At 36.0% G+C, this 23,336-nt stretch overlaps 1 protein-coding gene across 2 annotated transcripts in view; it reads left to right on the top strand.

The window, feature by feature from the left end:
* FERMT1 (FERM domain containing kindlin 1) overlaps positions 1–23,336 on the top strand; it is a 51,707-nt gene that overhangs the window by 16,731 nt on the left and 11,640 nt on the right. For both annotated transcript variants that reach the window (XM_072634418.1, XM_072634419.1), the window contains exons 4-11: positions 2,054–2,200; positions 3,273–3,486; positions 5,025–5,127; positions 7,903–8,010; positions 8,844–8,975; positions 13,332–13,381; positions 18,982–19,106; positions 22,131–22,237. In XM_072634418.1, coding sequence (XP_072490519.1) covers positions 2,054–2,200; positions 3,273–3,486; positions 5,025–5,127; positions 7,903–8,010; positions 8,844–8,975; positions 13,332–13,381; positions 18,982–19,106; positions 22,131–22,237 — 986 coding nt within the window. The remainder of the gene's footprint in view (positions 1–2,053; positions 2,201–3,272; positions 3,487–5,024; positions 5,128–7,902; positions 8,011–8,843; positions 8,976–13,331; positions 13,382–18,981; positions 19,107–22,130; positions 22,238–23,336) is intronic.

Here is a 23,336-nt window from a genome sequence, read left to right as displayed (position 1 = left end):
ACCCTAAAAAGACATGAGACATCCATCAAGGGAAAAAAAAGAAAATCTTTTCCCTAGGCCATATTAGCATCACTATCACATTTAATGCAATTATATTCTATCTAATCACTCATCACTATTGATATGGTAGATATATTTTTATTGTGTTGATGTGTTGTAATATCCCAGTTGCTTCATCAGCACTTGGCTCCATTAAATAGCTCTGTCTACAAAAGTCATTTGTGGAATTTTTATTAAACCATCCCAAAGGGCTTTGAGACAGACAAATTTTAAATTGTAAGTTCATATGTCTGACTATTAAACACTTATTATGTGCCAGGTACTTTTCTCGCTACAAAGGATACAGTTTTAAAAAGGCAAAACCAGAGGCCCTCCAAGAGGTGTAAATTTTACACAGATGCTCTTTCATTACAAAGGGATCCACCAAAGATGGGGGAATCCTCCCCAATAGGCATCTTCGTATTTTGCAGTTAAACAAAGAACTGCATATGTGAGCCTCCAAAAAAAAATATACCAGTTTATACCATTCATTTAAATAATAAAATAATGACATGCTAAAAATTCTTTGCAACATATAGAATAAATAAATGACATACAAAATATCCTCTAGTTTTTAGTAACAGACAAATGAGTCAGTACCTATACTTGAAAAGACTATCGAATAAACTTCATATTACATCTATTCTGGTAAGGTAAAAATCTTACAGAAAATAACAGGGTCAGTAAACAATGAGATGAGTTGAAGTTGTTTCCTAAAATCATGTTTGTGGTGGTTCTGAAGGGTTGGATTTAGTATTGGCTTATCTATCTTCCCATTAATATATGATTGATGCCAAATCAATATAAATACACAGTTGAATTAGGATGTTTGGTTTAAGGTACTATGAAATTTATTTTTCTTATAATTGAGAGGGGGAAATGAAAATATATATACAATCCATATTTTTTAAAATTTCTAATGAATATGTAGCAGAGAGTACAATTCTAAATTCCTTGTTCATTATGAAAGCTGAGATCAACAGTACCCACTGAGGAACTAGCCTTAAAAAGCAGCTTGTGAATGTTTAAGCAAACTCTTGATTAGAAGAAAAAGGACAGACTGAGCAGCCTTTCAGGGGACACACTAAGTCTTTTGAGCTTTTCTTGTTGGGGTGGGGGTAAAATCATACGGGATAGAATGCTGTCCTCACTTAATTGAGAAGTGAATACATTCTAGATTTTAGAGCAAATCAAAAGGTTTCATGTCTAGTTCTGGGTCATTATTTTCTCAGCCACTTCTTTAAAAAACTAACAATGGAGATTTGGTATTCCACCCAATTATTTCTGCTTTGAATTATGCAGTTCAGTTAGCCATGTTTGTTGAGTAGATGATTACCTTATCTTCACTCGGATTCATTTCACAGCATAGGGTAACCTCTTGAAAATCTCTTTACTTTTCTTTATTTCATTTTTCCCTGCCAAAATAAAAAAACAAATCATTTACTGCTTAAGAACTTTCTGAGCTATAATGATTTTGACTCAGTAAGCTTTCATTAAAAGATCTGTTGTGTAAGAGCAGCGCATGCACTGGGTGCTAGGGCATATACAGGGCTACTGTTACTTTGTCATTGTTAAACAAGATACAGATATGTTCCTACCCTCATACATATTACAGTCCAGTTAAAACGAGAAATTAATACAAATAACTAGTATGAAATAATGCATAAGTGCATTAGAGAAGTATTAATGCAAATGAGGAGAAAAGGTTACTATTTACTGTCAGAGGTTTCATGGAAGGGCAGACATTTGAGTTGGGTTAGATGGTAATTTTAAAAAGTTATTAGGACGGTGTGGAGGTAGGAAATGGTATAAACAAAAGCATGGTGACAGGAAAATTCAGAATGTGCTCGATGACAAGAGTCCTGTTTTGTTAGAACATTGAATATTTGGAGGGAACTACTTCGAAATAAAGTTAGTCAGGTTGGGTGGGGCTAGCCATGGAAGGAACAAAGGTTTGTATTTATTATTGCCTTAAAGTCTTGAACGATGCTGATATTTTTTCTTTGTTATTAAGATATTAGGAGATCAGAAGAGCTCTCTTTGTTGAAACCAGCTGATGATTATTTTAAAAAAAAAAAGAAAAAAGAAAAGAATAACAGAGAGCCTGTAATTGAAGATATTTTAAATTTAGACAACTCTCTAACCATTTCAGGGTCTCCAGGTAAGACTACAAAGTAGCTCTGTGTTTATGTTTACAATATTTCTTATAATCAAGAGAAAAAATTATTCTCATCCTTTTCTACACTAGAAAAAAATATTCAATTAGGAAATATCCTAGTATCTTTGAAATAAGCTTATTGAAAATTTCTCTTAAGTTTTTTTTAAAGCATTCTTGACAACTTATTAAAGCACTATTATTTTGCTAACAATCTACAGATAAATTCAGTGGCGTATCTGCTCATTGGAGAGACACCAATTGAAAATTTCAAAGCAATTTCTGTTTACTGTTTAATCATTATAAACACAGGGGCTAGCTACTTGGGCAATATTTATTCCTAGAAATAAGGGAGGAGGAATTCTGTAGCTCCCCTATGTAAACCAAAGCCAGGTGAGTTATTAGCACAAGCTGAGTACTAATCTTCAGGAAGGGAGTGTTTAATTTAAAGGATTTATCTGAAATGATTATAGTATGTAACTGGAAGAGAGACTTGAAAGTCTCTACTGACATTGTAAATTCTCCTTTTTAAATTAATAGATAAGGAGTGTTCCCCCTGCTCTGAATCTGGGTGAATTAACTTGAGACCTTTTCAACTTCTGGGTCACAGATCTTCTCAGGAGCTATCTCAGAAGTAGCTATACCTGTCCATAAATCCTATAAATGCTTTTTATCTACAAGTGCTTAAGGACCGTGATTCATAATGATTGTGTGAATTTTTTATTTTTATTAAATATTTTCAAATTGAAATATGAAATTTGTTTTGGTGAAATAGGATGGTACAATAGATAGTTGTTCTTAAAAAGATTTGGCTTCTGTTCCAGTCTCTGAAGCACATTGGCTATGTGGCCATGAAGTTCTCAGTGACCCTGGACTGTCTCTCAGATTACAAATTGCAAAACAGTTGACCATTTGCAGCAGTAGAAAGAATTTTTTTATTGGGAGTTTCTTACAACAGTATCACCACAGGTCAAGCTTCCCCTCCAAACGGTAGCATTGGTGATTTGATATTGTTTTTAATGAGATTGTTGTTACCTCTAAGTTCCACATTACATTTTATGTTCTGTTTGCCTTATAGCAAGTCCTGGCTTATACAGTAAAACAGTGACTCCTATTTATGATCCTGTCAATGGAACACCTGTTTCTTCTACCATTACTTGGTTCAGTGATAGTCCTCTGACAGAACAGAGTTGTAACATCCTTGCTTTCAGCCAACCCAGTCGGTCACCAGAAACACTTGCTGAAATGTTCCAGCCTCGGTCTCTAGTTGATAAAGCCAAACTTAATGCAGGGTAAGGATATTTCTCCTCATTGTACCATTATAAGCTGGAATTGGCATAACGTAAATGCTTAGGTTGACGTTCTGGGTACTTTTAAAAAAAATAAATGCTAATTTTGAGATGAAGGTCGGAATTTAGATATATAAGTAAATTTAAAAATTTAATGAACTTGAACATACCCAACTTGAATGTTGCTTTCTACTATATATCTGTGGTTGAAGTGGAAGAAGAGCCATGGCAGAATTTCTAAGCTCACATTGTTCCTGAAAGGCTGTCTTCAAAGCCATTTCTTTATGGATGATTTCTTATGCTATTTTTTTGTTTGTTTAATGGATTGAGTTAATATGAACAACCTGTAACAGATAACAGATAAGGAACTTGGGAGAACTAGATGTCATCAGGGAAATGGTTTAACAAAAAAAAAAAAAAAAAAAAGAGGGCTTGTCATATGGACAGAACAAGGAATAATAGCCAGACAACCCAGATGCTCCACTGATATCTTCAAAATGTCAAGTAAAAGTGAGGAATGCAGAGGTCCCACTGTAGTGTACGTACAAGATGAACAGGCGCAGATGGGTGGTTCCATCATTGGAGGGGGTCATACTCATGAAGCAGATCACAAATTTGTTTGAGAATCTAAGTATAGTATTTAATAACAACAACAGCACATAGAGTACTTTTTAGGTTTGCAGAGTGTTTTACAAATATTACTTCATTTTATCCTTACAACAACTCTGAGAGATAGGTGCTGTCTTCATCCCCATTTTATAGATGAGAAAATTGAGGCAGAGGGTAAGTGATTTGCCTAGGGTCACATCACTAGTAAGTGTCCAAAGCAGGCTCTGAACTCAGCTTTTCCAGACTCAAAGCCCAGTGTTTTATCTATTACACCACCTGCCTGCCTCTTTTGATTGTATAATAAGCATTCCACTATTTCTGGAAGCCTGTATATAGTCCTTTATTTTTTGCTCTAAGAAATAAGATACAATTTGTGAATTGAGCATTATGGGGGAAGTGAAGCCCTAAATTCTAGACCCAATTTCACTAATCTAGGATCTTGGAAAAGTCATATTTTGTTTAACCTCTTCAAATTGCAATTTCATCAGCCATCAAATGGAGATGAAAATTTCTGCCCAGCCTACCTCGCAGGATTTTTGTAAGGATCAGTGAACTAATTTATGTAAAAATCTCTTGAAAATTGTGAAGTATTATACAGTTCTAAGTTATTACTGTTAAGTAGTCTTCCTCATCAGTTACTAGTTTGGCTCAATCATTCTTGCACAGTGACTTTATTTCAAGGATCTGAGTAAAGGAAGGAGCCATGGTACAGTGGAGAGAAGACTGGATTTGAAATCCAAGGAGTTGAGTTCAAATCTAGCCTCTGCTGTTTCCTTGGGCAAATCACTAACATCTCTGATCCTCAGTATCCTCATCTATACATTGAGGGGTAGGAGTGTGGAATAGATGGCCTCCTAATGTCCTTTCTAGCTTTGTTTATGATCCCATGAAATTAATTTTCTTCATAACTCAGTTGTTTTCTTTTTTTTCAGTTGGCTGGATTCATCCCGCTCTCTTATGGAACAAGGCATACAGGAAGATGAGAAACTATTGTTACGCTTTAAATACTACACATTTTTTGACTTGAATCCCAAAGTAAGATCCTATTTTTTTGGTCACATTTAAATATCAAAGCATAAATTCCAAGCATTAAAAAATTATAGTCAAAATAAACTGATAGTCTTGATACCTATTTAGCAATACTATTTTTAGAATGATAAGATGTTTAGTGTTTTACATTTCCACATTGTATTTTGTTTGACCATTATAACCAGCTCTTAGCTAGAATTTAGTAGATGTCACATATGTCTTCCAATTTCTTCTCTCTTCCCTTTTCTTGAAAGCCCATTTATCTTTGAAAGCCTGACATTTTCGGAAAACACTCTCTCTGATTTTTGTAGCCTATGCTGAGCACTCTTTTCTTTGATGTGCTCTTCTGCTTCTAGTAAAAGATGAAAGATTTATTGAAAATAAAGAAAACCTTGACTACTTCTAGGAAATACCATGTTGTTGAGGATTGAACTTGTCTCATTTGTTTCGTATCTGGTGGTGGTGTCTCTCCTGCTAGCCATTGTTGAAGACTGTACTGATACTTTTTCTGTATCTTCCACCATGCTGAGCCAAAGTAAATGTTCATTAAATACCTGTTTGAGTAATTGATATAGCACAATAACTGTGAATTGTGCTTGAATCAGACATGGCTGATATGTGACCCTGCAACAACTTCCTAGCAAGAGAGAAGCCCTTTGTATACTTAGTCTTTGAGACCTACAACTCGCATACTGCTGTCCTTCTTTGTCAGTACCCATTGCAAATGATCTGCAGAATTTTTGGAGGTGAATTAAAAGTGCCTTTTAATATTAAATACTAGATGAGTCAAGTTCTTACATGTATACTAAACATGGCCTGGTTATGTGAAACATTTTCTTCATGTAGAAATTAAAGGTGACTAGGAATATTATTCTGGTTCTTCATAGAAGGAAGCCATCAAAACTAGGGACAATGTAAAGCACTCTTTTCAACAAGCGAAAAGGAAAGGATTTATGGAAAGAAGGAACATTGAGCCAGAGCAGCCAAGACAGCTGGGGGAGTGGGTGACAGAGAAACATTTTTTACTATGTTTAAAAAAGAAACAAAGTCTAGGTGTGATAGGGAAGGAAGAAAAAAAGTAGAGAGTTTAACAAAGTAATAATGAATATGCTTTCCAAATTTGCAAGCAGATTGATAAAGACTTGAATATCATCAGTGACACAATAGAATTTGTGGACAAGCAGTGAAGGACATAATTTTTAAACTTACCAGAAAGTAACAGTAAAGAACTAGAAGCAAGGGTGGGGAACCTGTGGCCTGAAGGCCACGTATGGCTCTCTAGGTGTTCAAGTGCGACCCTTTGATCCAAACTTCATGGAACAAATAAAAGCATTTGTTCTGTAACACTTAGACTCAAAAGGCCACACCCAAGGACCTAGAAGGCCACATGTGGCCTCCAGTCTGCAAGTTCCCCACCTCTACCCTAAGATGTTCTCAAAACAATAATTGAAAGTTGCCCTTCTTAGTTTTCCAGCCATCCTCTGACTTACTGAAATCTTCATATGTAATTTTACTTTTATCTGTTCACAACACTAGCAAGAGACGTGTCTGAACAGTTTTTCACATTAACTACATATCTGGCAGTATGATTTGCTGATTTTGGCATAGCTAAAATGTTTACCTCATGTTCATAATCTTTTCTCTGGGAGACTATGATTATGTGTAAATGACAGGTGAAGCATAGAAAATGATACCATCACATAGACCATCTTTAGAGTAGGAAAGGGCCTCGGAGGCTATTTAGTACAACCCCTGTCTGCATCGCACATCCCACCAAGAGTATCCCAAACAAACAGTTATCTGGCCTCTTGATTGATTGAAGAATTCCAGAGATCGACAACTCCCTACACCCATTCCATTTTGGGAAAGCACATTGAATCAAAATCTACCTTCCTGTAACTTCCATCCATTTTTAAAATTCTCCCATTTATGATCAAGCAGAAAAAAAGTATCTTATCTCCCATGTGATATTGTAGGCTGATGTGGGAATTGTCAGAGCCTCTTATTTTCTGTTCCTTTTTTTTTCCCTTACCTACTACTCATCATGTTCACTATTAATATAGTCATCAACTCTGTCCCAGACCTAGCCCTACTTGGTCACCGTTTGGGCTCTGATTGACTCAGAATGAATATAAATAACAGTTGTTTCTACTTTGGCCAGAAGCCCTGAGGGTCTTCCCCTCTCAGATCTTTTTTTTTTTTTTTTAAAGAGGCCATTCTTTGCCTCATTTTTTTAAGCCTTAATCACTAAATGGACACTGCCTCAGCCAAACTGAGAACTTGAAAAGGCTAAGGTCCCCTCTTGCATCCTGGCCATCTCCAGTTGTCCCGATCCATATCTGGCCACTGAACCTTGATGGCTCTGGAGAAGAAAGTGAGATTGATGACTTTGCTCAGCCCTCCCTCACTTAGATCAAGTTTACCTGCAAGTTATGGCATCATGTCCCTGATGTCACAGTCCTCTTTTCGAGAATGAAAGATAAATAAGGGAGCAAGGAAAGAGATGAAACGGATTAATACATTTGACTTATCAGTAACTCTTGAAAACGTTTTCATGAGAATGAGATCCAAATTGAGGGATCATTGTTTCTGTATCTTTATACGAGCCTTCTCTATAATTAACATAGGTAATTGACATCTTAGTGTGTTACACAGGTTAATTAACAATGTAGATCCTTTTAATAAATGTTTGAACCAATGAATGGATGAATGGATTTAATCTAAGATTTGCAAGTTAAGAAATGTCTTTTCTCTCCAAACTCTTTCCCCTTTTAACCACAGTATGATGCTGTTAGAATAAACCAACTTTACGAACAAGCCAGGTGGTCCATTCTCTTAGAAGAAATTGACTGCACTGAGGAGGAGATGCTGATCTTTGCTGCTTTACAGGTATGTATCAGGTTCTGAGTATCCTGTTTTCAGCAAATGGGAAGGAAAGTTGGAACCATGATAAGAATTCATTGGGAAATCTATTATCATGCCATCTTGCTTAAAGTTTTCAATCTTGTGAGTTTTTTTTCTCTTGAGTGAGGGTGTAGGAAGCATGGTTGTTTTTACTTTTTAAAATGGTCAGCATAACTCACAAAAAGTACATCTGTATATGTAAACATATATGTAAGTATATATGTATACATATATGTATACACACAAATATATGTGTATATGGTCACTTCAACAATTTGTGGGTATGCCTCCCATTAATGAAGGTTACAACTTTGTAAATAGTCTTCAAAAATTGTTCTAGCTGAAACATTCACTAACAGTTGGTGAGCCTTTCCAAACTAAGCTACGCTGGTTTTTTGGACAATAGACATATAGTCCATCAATGGGTACATAGCTGAAATTGTTGTAATTTGGTAGAGTCTTTCTTTTGAGCCTTTTCAGAACTTGCACATCATGATAAGTGCAAGTCACATGTGTGTGAACATGGAGGCATTATTCTTTCCATACTAGAGTCTAAAGGAATTCTTCCCATGATAATAAAAAAATTATTTAGAGGGGGAAGTCAATGATGATTTGATAGGTTTTATGTAATAATTTCCAGACATCTCAAAGTGACCTATATAAAAGGATTATGTTAAACTCCTTGCATATTTCAAAGAATGTTCACTGTTAGTGACTATTTGATATTGAGATGAGACAGGGTTTAGTAATATAAATTTTGGATGCTAAAATACTATTTTTGTGTTTATGGAATCTACAAAATTTCATCTTTTTTTTAGTATCATATAAGCAAATTGTCATCGTCAGCAGAAGCTCTGGATTTTACAAATGAGTCTGAGGTAGACGAAGTAGAAGCTGCCCTCTCTAACCTGGAAGTCACATTGGAAGGTGGAAAAACAGAAAACATTTTGGTATGAGTTTCCCTTATGTGAAATAATCTCAAAACTGATTATCTTTTTATATCTATAAAAACAAATTGATTCTTCCCTTTTTTTTTAGACATTTAACCTAATTTCTCAAAAGAAAAAAGTTCTCACTTTAGGAGGATTTAAATTAATTTTTCTAAACTTTATACCTGGGAGAAAAAAGACTGCAACTAGGTTTCTTGGAGGTTAGACTTTGAATGGAATTGAAATATTCAGGATTATTTGACTACAAAAATAATTTTTATGGTTTTCAAATGACTCAACTATTAAAGTGAGGCCATCTGGAAAATGGTCCCACTTTTCAGACAAGACACGATGCTGGAAGAGTACTATTTGCCAGAACCCCTGTTTTTCTGTTTCTGCAATAAATAATTCTTTAGGATGAGATCCTGAAAACTACGTGAAAGCAAGTAATAATGGTTTGCTGTGAATGTTTTCTTCTAGATTACTCATTGGGTTGGAAAAGACGGCATTTCAGATAGGCAAAGTGTAACACGTATGAAGTTATTAAAAATGTTGGGGGGTTTTTTAAAGTTATATTTTTCACTTGAAAATGGTGTCTCCATGTCATTCCAATAAAAGGAAGGAAGGGAGGAAGGGAGGGAGGGAGGAAGGAAGGAAGGAAGGAAAGGAAAGGAAGAAAAGGAAGGAAAGGAAGGAAAGGAAGGAAAGGAAAGGAAGGTAGGAAAGTTATCAATCTCTGGTGTAAACCCATAACTAAAACCTATAAGCTGTATGCAAGGAATAAAGTCAGACACTGAGAATAGAAAAACCAAAAACATGAAGCCTCAAGGAATTCTTCTACTAGAGGATCTGGGGGTTGGGAAGAACACGGCACGTGCATAGAGAAATGTCAGTTGGAAGAGGGACAGAGCCTTAAAGTGTCACTCGGAGAAAGCATCATGAAAGAAGCGGCCTTTGGCCGGAACCTTAAAGGATTATAACCAGCAAAGGTAACAGAGTGGATTCAGGAATAAGGCAATAATGTGAAGGCACACATATGAGAAGGGGATGGTTGTATCTGGGGAATACTTAGCAGTCTAGTGTGGGTGGATCAGAAAGTTCCAGAAGGGACATAATAAAAAGGAGGCATAGAGTAGTTCAAAAAGTGCCAGGCATTTTGTGCAAAGTGCTTTACAAATATCAGCTCATTTGATTCTCACAACAAACCCTGTGAGGGAGTACTATTATTATCCCGATTTTACAGATGAGGAAACTAAGGCAGACAAATCAAGTGACTTGCCCAGGGACACACAAATAATAAGTGTCTGAGCTGGGATCTGAACTCCTGAATCCAGACCCAGTACTCTGACCACTGTGCTGCCTACCTGCCTCTAAGGATTATGGTTGGATGAACATGGTGGATAGAAAAAGCATTGGACCAGAATTCAGGAGACATGGCTCTGTAACCATGTGTGACTTGTGGCTCCTTATTTAACCTCTGTGTGATTCCTCTTCTGCATTATAAGACTAATTTGGCAACATTTCCCCTACCTATTTCAGTGACTTTCTGTGAGGATTAATTGAAATAATGAACTGGCATATTATAAAATGTTTCTGGATCATTTTGAAGAGAAGGGAGTTAAGAAGCTTGAAACACGTACAACAGACTGTTAAGGACTGTAAAAAAACAAAAAAAAACCCACTCCAGTAAAATTTCATTCCCTTTGGAGGTTTTTAAGTGGATGGTTCATCTATGGAGAAACACTTCAGCTAACGATGGGATCACCTCTCCTGTTTGATTCAGTCACTGACTGTCACCTTTTGTCTGCCTTCTTTATCTTAGAAATAATTGTAACTGTAATGATATTGACATATGATGAGAGAAAGTGAGCTGTTTGCTCACAATTACTGACCTGTAAATAGTAAGAAGGAAAAAGAAAACGCTCCTAACTGTAAAATAAGAATTATACATTATGCATGTGTGTGCATGCGCGCTTTCTTAATCTAAAGACTTTAAATGGGAAATTCAGTTCAACAAGCAATTACTAAGTGCATTCTGTGTACAAGACAGAAGAGAATGATAATTGGCATTTATATATCAGTTTTAAAATTTGCAAAGCACTTTTTACTCATTATCTCCCTCAAACCTCCAAAGAATCCCATGAAGGAGGTTCAGCAAGCAATGTCATGCCCATTGTACAATGAGGAAGTGGACTCAGGGCAGGTTACGTGACTTACCTGTTGTCACACAGCTAATAAACCTCAGAGGTTTGATTTAACCCAGGTCTTCCCTTACCTCCAAGTCCAGTTTTGGACCCCAAACTATTTAAATTAGTGTCTTTGCTTTATAAGTTAGTGACATAGAAAAACAAACACCTGAGAAAAAGTATTCACCAAATAAATAAACTGAGAAAACTTCCATTGGGTCCACTTTGAAAATGAATGTGAAAAAATTGACACTGATATTACAGTGAAAGTAGTTACCATGTTGAAGGTTACTAATACTTATTTAACCAGAACTTTAGTTGATTTGAAATGGAAGCTAGAGTGCCACTAATCCCACGAATCAATATGGCACTCTGTATTAGACTAAAATCATAGCTACATGGTAAGGTAGAAGGAGGGCAGCTGGGTGACTCAGTGGATAGAGCACTGGACTTGGAATCAGGAAGATTCATCTTCATGAGTTCAGATCTGGCTTCAGACACTTACTAGCTGTGTGACCCTGGGCAAGTCACTTAACCTGTTTGCCTGAGTTTCCTCATCTCTAACATGAGCTGGAGAAGGAAATGGCAAAGCATTCTAGTATTTTTGCCAAGAAAATCCCAGATGGGGTCATGAAGAATCAGACACAACTGAACAGCAAGGTAGAAGGAGCACTGACGACCAGGGTTTAACTCCTTCTTCTGACATTTATTACCTATATGATCTTAGGCAAGGACAAGTCACCAGTACCTTCCTCCCACCCATATCCCTTACCCTCAGGGTCTTGTGAAGTAGGGAAGTTGGACTAGATAGTCCGATTTCTCTTCTACTAGGTGTCATTTAATCTAATGTAATGTCTTTAATTACACTAACTGCTATGGATACAAAAACATAAGTGAAGTAGTCGTTCTCTCAAGGACCTCACATTCTTTGAAACAGCATTTATCATAGGACCATAGATAAGGAGCTAAAAGGACTTTCAGCATCTAGTGCAACCCCCTCATTTTACAGATGAGGAAACTGAGGATCTGGGAGGTTAAATGAATTGACCCAAGGTAACACAGGTAAGAGGTAGGATTGAACTTGGGATACTGTTTCCTGTATACATAATTATATGAAAAATAAATATATGCTACTTGAGGGGAAAGGCTTTATTTAGAAGAGGGATTCTTAACCTTTCTCATAATAATGTTTTTAAATGTATAAAATATAGAGGATTATATTGAAGTTGTTCAGTCATTTTAGTTGTGTCCAACGTTTTGTAATCCCTTTTGGATTTTTTTTTTTTTGGCAAAGATACTGGAGCAATTTGCAGTTTCCTTCTCCAGCTCATTTTAGAGATGAGAAAACTGAGGCAAACAGTGAAGTGACTTTCCCAGTGTCACACAGATGTCTGAGACTGAATTTAAACTCAGAAAGAGAAGTCTCCCTGACTCCAGGCACTCTATCCCCTGAGCTACCTAGGTGTCCCTGTATCGAAGTACAGTTATCAAAATATTGTTGAAAATAAAATAAAACAAGTTTAAGTTAAAAACCGTTGATGTACAAAGTATTTGTGTGATTTGAGTTGAAGTAAACCAGGCATTCTAAAAGGTGGAGGTGAAGAGGGAGCATATTCTGTGTGTGGGGGAGAGCCAGTGTATGTAGAAGAACACATAGGCCTTGAGGCTGGCTAGACCATAAGTGTGTAGAGGATAGTAGCGTTTAAGAAAACTGGAAAGGTAAAAGGAGGAAAGCTGAGAAAAGTTTTAAATGTCAGAGAAACTCCTGTTTGACCCTAGAATTTTGGATCTCTGGTCCTATAACTAGCATTGCTTCTCACGTATTGCCTACACTGGAAAGAAAACATGAGATAGCAGTGTTTTTTGAGTTACTTGGTCTTTGGATATTGTTCTATGAAGTTAAACAATAGACTTGAATTTTTAAAGATGTACTTATATTGTGAAATGAACTTGGAACAGTTTGTTTCTTGGTATTAATCTGATCCACTGATGTTGATTTCCTACATAATTTAGAGATCATTAAAAAACAGAATTTTAGAAATAATTTAGAAATTATTGAGTCATTTTGAAAATATTTCTAAAATTTACTTTTTTCCTTAACCTTGCTTACTAATTGAGTGTTTTTTAACTTGTGTGAAAAAGTCTACCTCATAAAATTACTGCTGATAAAAAACTGTGTTCTTCTCCACAGGAGGACATTACAGACATACCAACGCTTGCAGATTATCTCAGATTATTTAGGTGAGTAGCTAAGACAGTTACATAGAAGAACTGAGAAATCATTGGCAATCAAGGTTTATAATTTAGAAAATCTTTGATATTTAATGTCTAAACCCAGCCCCATATTAACAAAGATGAATCATCAACTGTGTCTTCCCCTGAGAACCAACCAAGGCCCCAAATGGGAACTAGGGGCTATATGCCACAATTAGGGGATCAAATCACTGTGGTGCTTTAAGCTTTCGTGCTTCCCTTTTAGGCATTTTTCAGCTTGACACAATTGGAATAATTTTTAATAAGTGGTAGCCCTACTATAATAAGTGATCAAAATTAGTTACATAAAAGGTTTTGCCTTAATTATGAGAAATAAAGGCTACAGTAGAAAGGCGTGAACATTGCACTTCAGAGAGCGGTACAATTTTATCTGTCTTTGAATTCAGATAGCCTTCACCATCACCCTACTTAAAGACTTGCTAGGTTGTCAGGAAGTTTTTCCTATAAAAGAAATGATTGTCAAGTCTGTGATAATGCTAAAGGAGTGTTAAGATGAAAGAAAGGAAACTTCTTTGAAGTTATATCAGTTACTTATGCCATGTTATGATTTGTTGATTTTTCTCAGCAAACAGACTTAGAGTGCTTAACTTCAAAAAAAAAAATTCACTGCAACACTAGCAGGTTTGTTTATAACCAAGTCAAAGGGCAGAGGAAAGACTTTCAAAAAAATGTTCAGTGAATGATAACATATAAATGTAACACAAGTGTTCAAAGGGTGTTTTCTTATATTGTATTTCTGATTGTATTTCTGTGAATCAGTCACAGACAATATTTTGTGATTCTGGCCATGAATTTTTATAGGTATGATTCTAAATTTCCCCCTTTTTCACAAATATGCTGAAAAACAAATTTGTAATTGGAAACTCAGTTCTCTAGGTATTAGTTTGCCATATTCTTTAGCCATATTATAGATTTAAATTATAAAAAACCCAAAACATTTACCTATTATTTAATTGGTAGTAAGAGAATTATGAGATAGTGTTTGAAAGCGGTTAGAGAGCTAGTCGCTATAGAGGAGGACCAGGTAGAAAGGACAGGTGCTTCAGTAGACATAAATTTCTCAGCCTGAGTTTCCTATATTGATAAAATCATGGATCCAGACTGAAAAAGGAAAAAGAAAACAAGTCACAGTGTCACAACATTTCAAAGTCTCAAAAATCTATCCTATATTGTGAACAAGTCTCACAGCAACATATCCATTCGATATTTTCTTGAAGACTTCCATTGAAAGTGGGACCATTTGCTCCTAATTCATTTTGGTGGAACTATAATTGTTGGGAAGTTTGTCCTTACATTAAACCTTAATTTGCTTCTTTTTAACTTCAATTTAACAAATATACATTAAGGACCTGTTATATAGCACAGTTCTCTGCTAGAGACATACACACACCCACACAAAATACAGCCATCCCTGCCTTCAAAGAGCTCAAATGCTGTTGACACATTATTACCTGTATGCAAGGAAGTATCTGCCAGATTCATCCTTCTTCTGCCCTTTAGGACCAAGCAGAACAAATTTCATCCCTCTTCTAAGTGGTAACCATTCCAATATTAGAAGAAAACTATCATGTCCGCACCAAATCTTTTCTTCTTCAGGCTAAACTTTCCCACTTTCTTCAATAGATCTTCATGGGACATGTGGTCCAGGCTCTTAACCCCCCTCCCCCCACCCTGCATTAGTGCCGTAGGATCAGGTTTAGAGTTAAAAGAGACCTTGAACATTTTACACCTCTAATTTTAAAGAAAGAAGAAACTGACCTAAAGAAGTTAAGTTAGTCAGTAAACATTTCTCAAGTGTCTACTATGTGCCAGACTCTGTACTAAGTGCTGACAATACTGAAAAAGGCAAAAGAAAGTTCCTGCTCTTTTGCAAATAAATATATGCAAAGTTGGCTACAAATCTGATAAATAGGAAATAATTAGCAGAGGAACAGCACTGGAATTAGGAGGGCTTGGTAAGGACTTCTTACAAAAGTTAGGATTTAGTTGAGATTTAAAGGAAGCCAGGTCATTGAGGAAGTTAGGAGCAGAGCCAGCATTCGAACCCAAATGCTCTGGGACCAGAAGCATCAGCTCTGTTCTGCACCTGTTTATCTTTGTCCTTCCTGAAATGGGCCACTCAGAACTGATACCATTTAACAGAGGTAGCCTGACTAGATTGCAGCACTGCAGGGCTGTAATCTCCCTGTTTCTACTTCTCTTACTTCAGCCTAATACAATATTAGTTTTTTCTTTTGGCTGCCATATCATGCTTTTAACTCATATTGAGTTTACTCTCCATTAAAACCCAAATCTTTTTCAGATAAAAGTGCTACCACATCATCCCTCCCCTATCTTATACTTATGAAGTTGGAATTTTTTTAAACCAAATATAAGACTTTATAATTATCCTTCTTAGTTTAATTTTTATTTTAAAAAAATATATCATTATGAACATGACAGACATTAACAAATATAAACATTTTCTTACGTAAAGAATATGGATGGAGACTTGTTTATGAACACTCTGGAGCTTAGTGGGTTTTTTGTTTGTTTTTGTTTTCCATATATAAAATTTTACAAGGTAGTTCCAACACTGCCCTCGTTGTCTGTGTCCCCCTGGGAACTTCCTTCTACTTTCATACAGAGGCAGCTTATAAGGGTATGTAGGGGCATCTGGGTGGCACAGTAAATAGAGTGCCAGGCCTGGAGTCAGGAAGACCTGAGTTTACATAGAGCCTCATACAGTTACTGACGTAAGTATGACCATTGGCAAGTCACTTATTCGCTATTTGCCTCAGTTTCCCCATGTGTAAGATAGGGATGGTAATAGCACCTATCTTCCAGGGATGTCATGAGGATCAAATGATATAATAGTTGTAAAGCACTTATTACAGTCCTTGGCACATAGTAAGTACTATCTGAATGTTAGCTATGGATATTAGCCATCATCGCATACATACATATATATGCCTGTATTTGGTGTTTTATTGACCTTTTTTGGAATCACTATCACAAGCCCTGCTTTGTAACAATCAAGTATAGCTAAGCTAAACCTACATACTCATTGGTCCTGTTGGAAATTGTATGTCACAATTTGCACCTCTAGAATCACCTTTGTGGCAAGAGGTACACAGATGATCATCAGCCTTCTCCAGTCATGAATAGTCGTTGCATTGAACATAGTTTTTAAGTCTTTTACAACTGTTTTCTTTTACAATATTGTGGTGGTTGTATAAGTTCTATTTCTGCTCACTTGATTCTGCAGCGTTATGTACAAGTCCCACCTTTATTGCTCTGAATACTCCCTTTTTCCTTCAAAAATATTCCATTACAATCATGTACCATAATTTGTTCAACCATTTCTCCATTGATGGGAATTCACTTTGTTTCCAGTTGTGGTTTTGTGTGTGTGTGTGTGTGTGTAAATTTGTCTTCTTAAACTATAACAGAAATTACTGTTATAAATGCGTTGTGTAAGTGGATACACAATGTGTATGCATATTGTATATATATCTGTAGATATAGATCTATACAATAACGTATATTTTGTTCTTTCCCTCTTTGAGTTCTTTGGTGTTGCTTGGTCAGCAGTTTTATACCTGTTAGTGACTTTTTTGGCTAGAGTACCAAATTGCTTTTTTCAGTGGTTAGATCAATTCACAACTCCATCAAAAGGGCATCAATTTGCTTGTCCTATCATAGCTCCTCCAACAACTAACCTTTTTCATTTTTGTCATCTTTGCCAATCTGATAGCACCTCAGGGTAAGCCTCAGAATTCTGTTAATCTACGTTACTCTTAATTTTTAGTGACTTGGAAGACTTTTTTTTGCAAAATTATTGATAGTTTCTCTTTTATGAACTATCTATCCATAATAACTATTATCTATTGGGAGAGGGCACTTGTTCTTATATATTTGTGTTCAATTTTCTATATAATTTACATAGCAGACTTTTGTAAGAGAAGCTTGAAGAAAAACTTTCTAAGAGAAACTTTCTAGATTCACAATATTATTCTACCCTGTCAAGATCCTTTTCGATCTGGTCATCTTTGTATTATCTGTACATTTAATTAGAAGCCATTTGTGCCTTTATCCAAGGCATTAATAAACATATCACACAGCATAGGATGAGGCACAGATCTCTGGGACACTCTGTTGGAGACTGTCCCAAATTAACATGGAACCATTAATGACTGCCCCTGAGATCCAGCCACTTACTAAGTACTAAATTCACATAATAATACAATCATATGTCCTATTTTTCTCCATATCCTCCACAAAAATAAGAAACTTTTATCAAATGCCTCATTAAAATATAGGCAAATGATATATCAGGATCACAGATTTAGAGCTTGAGGGGACAAATAGTCTAAAACCTTTCATTATACAGAAGTTAACTGAGGTCCAGAGAGGTTACATAAGTTGGACAAGCCTGAGATCACACAGGTTGTAAATGGCAGAGCTAGAATTTTAACTCAGGACCTCTGACTTCAAATACAACCCACTTTCCGCTGTACCATGTTGCCACACTGCATTATTATTTACTAGCTCATATATAAGACTGGGGCTTGATCAATTCATAATAAAGCTATGTGAGTGCTGCATGATCACCACCTGTGCTCTTTAAAATATTCATTAACTCTTAAATATATGTATGTGTATGCACATGCATGCACACACACACATACATACATATATGTTCTAGAATTTTGCCAGGAATGAAAAATCAAGGTCACTGGCCTATGCTTGACAGATTCTATTGTCGTAGATCTTTTGGAAAATCAGGACATTTACAAGCTCCAATGCACAGAAGAACCTCTATAGCAACCATTGGTAGTATTTTTCCTTTTGTCATTGTATGTTACTCATACTAACTTTCTCCTTCCTGTTGCTTCTTTTCCAATTTTCTTTAACTTACCAGCATTACTTGGTGAGCTTCAGGAGTCCAAGGTCTGTTGGCCCTTGCTTTTTTTCAAAAACAAGACTTTTCAAAACAAGTATTCACTTAAAATTTGAAATGTTCAAATCTTAACTAGTGCTACCTTCTAAAAATTATTAATTAAAAATAATTTCATTTTAAGCTAAGGTAATTTCCAATGTTAACCAAAAATTTTTTGATAGTTTTTCTTAAATGTGTCAAGTAGAAACTAGCAAACTCCTTCATTTTTGTGATGATCATCAAGCCAAGTTTTGTACTGTTAATGTGAATATTATTTTCTATGTAAGAACTGTTCTGGAAGTTACTGGGCTTATGCATTTTCATGCAAAAACCTAATTTCAAGTTTTTCTAAATAAATTAGTAGGCAGCTAGATATAGTTTAAAAAGAATGCTATTTAGAGTCGGAAGACTTGATTCAGCCTATCTAGCCCTCTGTTTCCTCATCCATTGAATGAGGGTGCTGTACTAAATAGCCTCATTCCATCTCTAAATTTTGTAGTCCTCAAATTTCAGAATGATTTAATATGTTATAAATTGTACAAAAGGAACACTAGAGGAGAGTAACTTTTTTTTTAGTATCCTATTCAAAATTATATGTGCATTTGTTATTCTTGGAACCATTAAACTATTATTCTTTCATTTTCAGGTCCAAAAAACTAACATTAAAAACTTTCAAACAATATTGGTTTGTCTTTAAAGACACCTCAATAGCCTACTTTAAAAATAAGGACCTTGAACAAGGGGAACCAGTTGAGAGACTGCATCTTAGAGGTAAGAATACTTAATGGCAAATTGAATTATCACAATCAGTCTAACAGAGTAAAGGTAGAAGGGTCTTGGAAACTAGGATATTTAGTCCACTGGTAAAATTATTTTGCACGAGTGTGAGATATATGTTCTATCCCATACCCCAAATATAATCTGCTTCAAGGTCCCATTCCACAAATAGAATAAGCCTTTATTATGGTACTATAAATTCTTCAATCTAGCATCCTGTTTATTAAAAAACTCTCTGTTAATCAGTATTTCCATTCATCTAGAGAAAAATATTAGATGTTCCTAACAGTGATGCTAAGGTCCTACAAGATCCGGAAGTGCCTTTTGATTTATTAAGGATTACATTTAATTCAGAATAATTTTAGCATTAAGTGTTTTTATTGCATTTCAGTCTGTCTGAAAACTGGTAATTTGTGTATGGCATATATGATACCTTCCTCCCTATTGGGACGAAGTTGGCTCTTAATAATGGTTAAATGAGTGAATAATAACTGGTAACTCAACTTCTTGATTAATCATAAGAATCCATTTCCTTGCCATACTGGAGGAAAGTAAACTGTGCTTGATTTATTTTAAAGTTTATATTTTTGGTAGTGTATATGATTTAAAGTCAACAATCTCAAACTAACGAATTGCTAATATATCTGAAGCAAATAAGAATAATTTTGCTTTGTCAATCAATTACTAATGACTCTTCTGATTAAAAAACAGGTTGAAAATCTGTTTTCTCTGCTCCATGTTTCAAAAGAAAAACCTGAGGAAAGATCTAATATTTTATTTCAGCAAATATTAAGTACTTCCTGTGTACCAACTACTGTGTCTTAGATACTGACAATATAAAAATAGCTAAAATACAAATATTTATCTTAAAAGGCTTATAATATAATGGAGTTTTAAAGTGAAAGAATTGATACAAGGGGAGGAGGAAAACACAAAGTTTTGACAAAAATGTCATAAGAAATTTGAAGGGGAGAGTTCATATGCAGGTTATGAAAGGATCAGAGAAAGAGCTTTAAGGAGGTGCCTCTGGATTTCATCTTGAAGGAAGGGAGGAATTTCAATAGACAGCGATGGGGAAATACATTCTTGGCATGGGGAAACAGCATATGCAAAGGATAAGGCAAAAATGGAGAATAGAGATTAAATTATTCAATTTAGCTGAAGTCATGATATAGGAATAAACGCTGAGGTTGGGGTAAAAATGTGGAGGACCAGTCTTTTATCTCTTTGTGGCCCCAATATTTAGTATGGAGCCTGACCCATAGTAGGTGCTTAATAAATGTGTATTGACTGACTGACCTTGAAAGTCAGAATCAGAAGTGTTTATATTTTACTGAGAATCAGAGGAGGAAATAGAGAGCCGGTGCTGGCCTTTTAATAAAGAGGTGATGTGATCAGAACTGATTACCTTAGCAGGAGTATTAAGTGTAGACTACAGAGGAGTTAGACTGAAGGTTGGAGGCTATTATAAAGTCTAGGTGAGTAGAAATAGAAATTTAAATTTAAGGCAACTATAAATGTGAGTGCAGAGATGCCAGGAACATCAGAGGAGAATCTATGGGACTTGGCAAGCGATTGGATTTGAGGGATAAGGGCAAGAAAAGAGCTGAAGAAGAATTTAAGATTGTGCACTTGGATAACTGGAAGGATAATAACCCTATCGATAGAAGAGGAAATGCAACCAATTTTAAGGGGATGGTGTGAGTTCTATTTGGACATATTTTGAGATATATTCAGCAAAAAGATGTGGGATTGGTGCAACTGAGAATGGGGAAGAGCGGATATAAATTTGAAAATAATCTGCATAAAAGTGTTAAATGAAGACATAGAATAAATGAGGGTGAGGATGAGGAGAGGGCCAAGGACCCAAAAAAGACAGAAGAATGGCCAGAAAAGTAAGAGAGCCATGAGAGTATAGCATCCCGGGAGCCAAGGGAGGAGGGAAAGGACCAAGAAAAAGGTGGTCATCTACAGTATCCGTGCTATAGAATATCAAGAAAGATGAGGGCAATGAATCAGTGAGGGGTCATTATATTTAGAATTCAGTAATGTCCTGGGAGAAATCCATTTCAGTAGAATGGTAAGGGTGGAAGCCAGGTTACAAGAAGCTGAGAAGGAAGTAGAAATAGTAAACATAGGCTTCTTTTTTCAGAAGTTGTGCAATGAATGGGAAGGAGAAAAATATGTTAGATTGGGAAGCAGAATCAAGGAAAGGTTTTTCTTTTTTTAATAAAAGAGTACTGGATATGTTTGTTGACAAAAAGGAGTCAGTAGAGAGAAAGACACCGATTGATGATAATTCACATTTCCAAATATTTCATGGTTCACAAAGCATAAGGACAAAGAGGGCCATCTTGTCCTCTTAGACTCAATGGATGGAGTCCACTTTTCATTATCCCTGTGCCATTGGTTGCTTTACCCTACAGTAAGATTCAGACAAGATAGGAGTCAGTGGGTGTAACTAAAAGGGTAGCAAATAATCAAACAAGCCGACTGGTTTTATTTATGTCTCCTAAAAATGGATGGAGGGGACCATGAGTAAGAACACAGATTTAAAAGGACCTTGAGAGAAGTTCACTGATATGATAGCCTCAGTTTTTTAAAGTAAAATAGGAGCTAAGTAGAGATTACTTGCTAGGAGAGCAAATTGGGGATTTAGTGAGAGAAAGTTGGATTTGGATTTGGAATAGTAAATAATTGATGAATAAAGGATTAATGTATAGAGTGGGCCCAGTTGACATTAAATAGCAGAAATTTGTAATCTGCCTATTTCTTCCCAAAGGAATCAGCATCTTGGAAAAGAGCAGATATGAAGAGAGTAAAAGGGTAGGATGAATGTCACGACCAAGAGATTTCAGTCATAGAGGATTTAGGAGATCAAGTAAATTTGGGTGATATTAGGATCTAAGGCATGACTCAACTGATGAGAAACTCCCTAATTAATAATCCACACCCTTTTCTTAATGCATAAAAGTAAGTCCTCAGAAATCAACTGCTTTCCCTGCCCTTTCTCATTAGGCTGTGAAGTTGTACCTGATGTAAACGTATCAGGGAGAAAGTTTGGAATCAAGTTGCTAATCCCTGTTGCTGATGGTATGAATGAAGTATATTTGAGGTGTGACAATGTGAGTAAAAAAGGTGAAATGGAATGAATCTTAGTTGTTTAACATAAGGACCAGTGATCCTAGCAAATGAAGAATTTTCTTACATATGTGCTGCTAATGTTTTGAGGGGATTCATGGTTCAGGTCCTTCTGGCCTCTAAGCACCATCCCTCTTACCATTCTCTCCCATACCTTCAAAGCTTAGATCAGAAAGAAAACAGAAGTGTCTATATAGTGAGCAGTGATAGAGTCCACTTTTCATTATCCCTGTGCCATTGGTTGCCTTACCCTATAGTAAGATTCAGACAAGATAGGAGTCAGTGGGTGTAGCTAAAAGGGTAGCAAATAATCAAACAAGCTGACTGGTTTTATTTATGTCTCCTAAAAAGAACAGGCAGTGTAAGGAAAGGGAAGCAAACATGTGGATGAGGGGTACTTTCAAACACCTGTTGTTTTTTCTTATCTGTCTATACTCAGTCACTGATTCATTTAAGTGCTGGTAGTATCCTAGGTATGGTGCTAGACACTACACAGAGCACCATAGAGCTGATTGTGCTCTAGTAACTTATTTAAAACTCTATAAACACTACAGAGTTTTAGTTGGCAATTTAATGGTTGGTAACTTAAAACAGGAAGTTGTAAATTAGTTTTTCAAAGCGGGGGAGGGAAATCACACCAGTCATTTTATTGATATGAGGAGATCCTGATGAGGAAACTCCCTCTGCCAATACAGGCTAGTGCTTCCTCTACAATTTCCACACTTACAAAGTTACTTGTATCACTAAGAAGTTATGTGACTTCCTCTGTCACATAGCCACTAAGTGTCGGAGATGATACATAAACCCAGGTCTTGCTTACTCAAAGTCTGGCCCTGTAGCCTCTCTTTTATAAAGATCTCTTATAGCCTCTTTTTTTTTTTTTTTACAGACAGGACTAAGTGCCTTGCCCAGTGGCCCACTTAGTAAGTGTCTGAGGACGAATTGGAACTCAGGTCCTCCTGACTCCAGGGCTGCTGCTCTATCCATGGTGCCACCTGGCTGCCCCATAACCTTCTTTTAGCATCTTATTTGTGTTGTGTCAGAGGTGCGGGTTACCTACTATATAGTAGGAGCCAGAGTACA

The sequence above is a fragment of the Notamacropus eugenii genome, chromosome 1, assembly GCF_028372415.1.
Source record: "Notamacropus eugenii isolate mMacEug1 chromosome 1, mMacEug1.pri_v2, whole genome shotgun sequence".
NCBI lineage: Eukaryota > Metazoa > Chordata > Mammalia > Diprotodontia > Macropodidae > Notamacropus > Notamacropus eugenii.
This window is presented reverse-complemented; position numbering and strand designations above follow the sequence as displayed.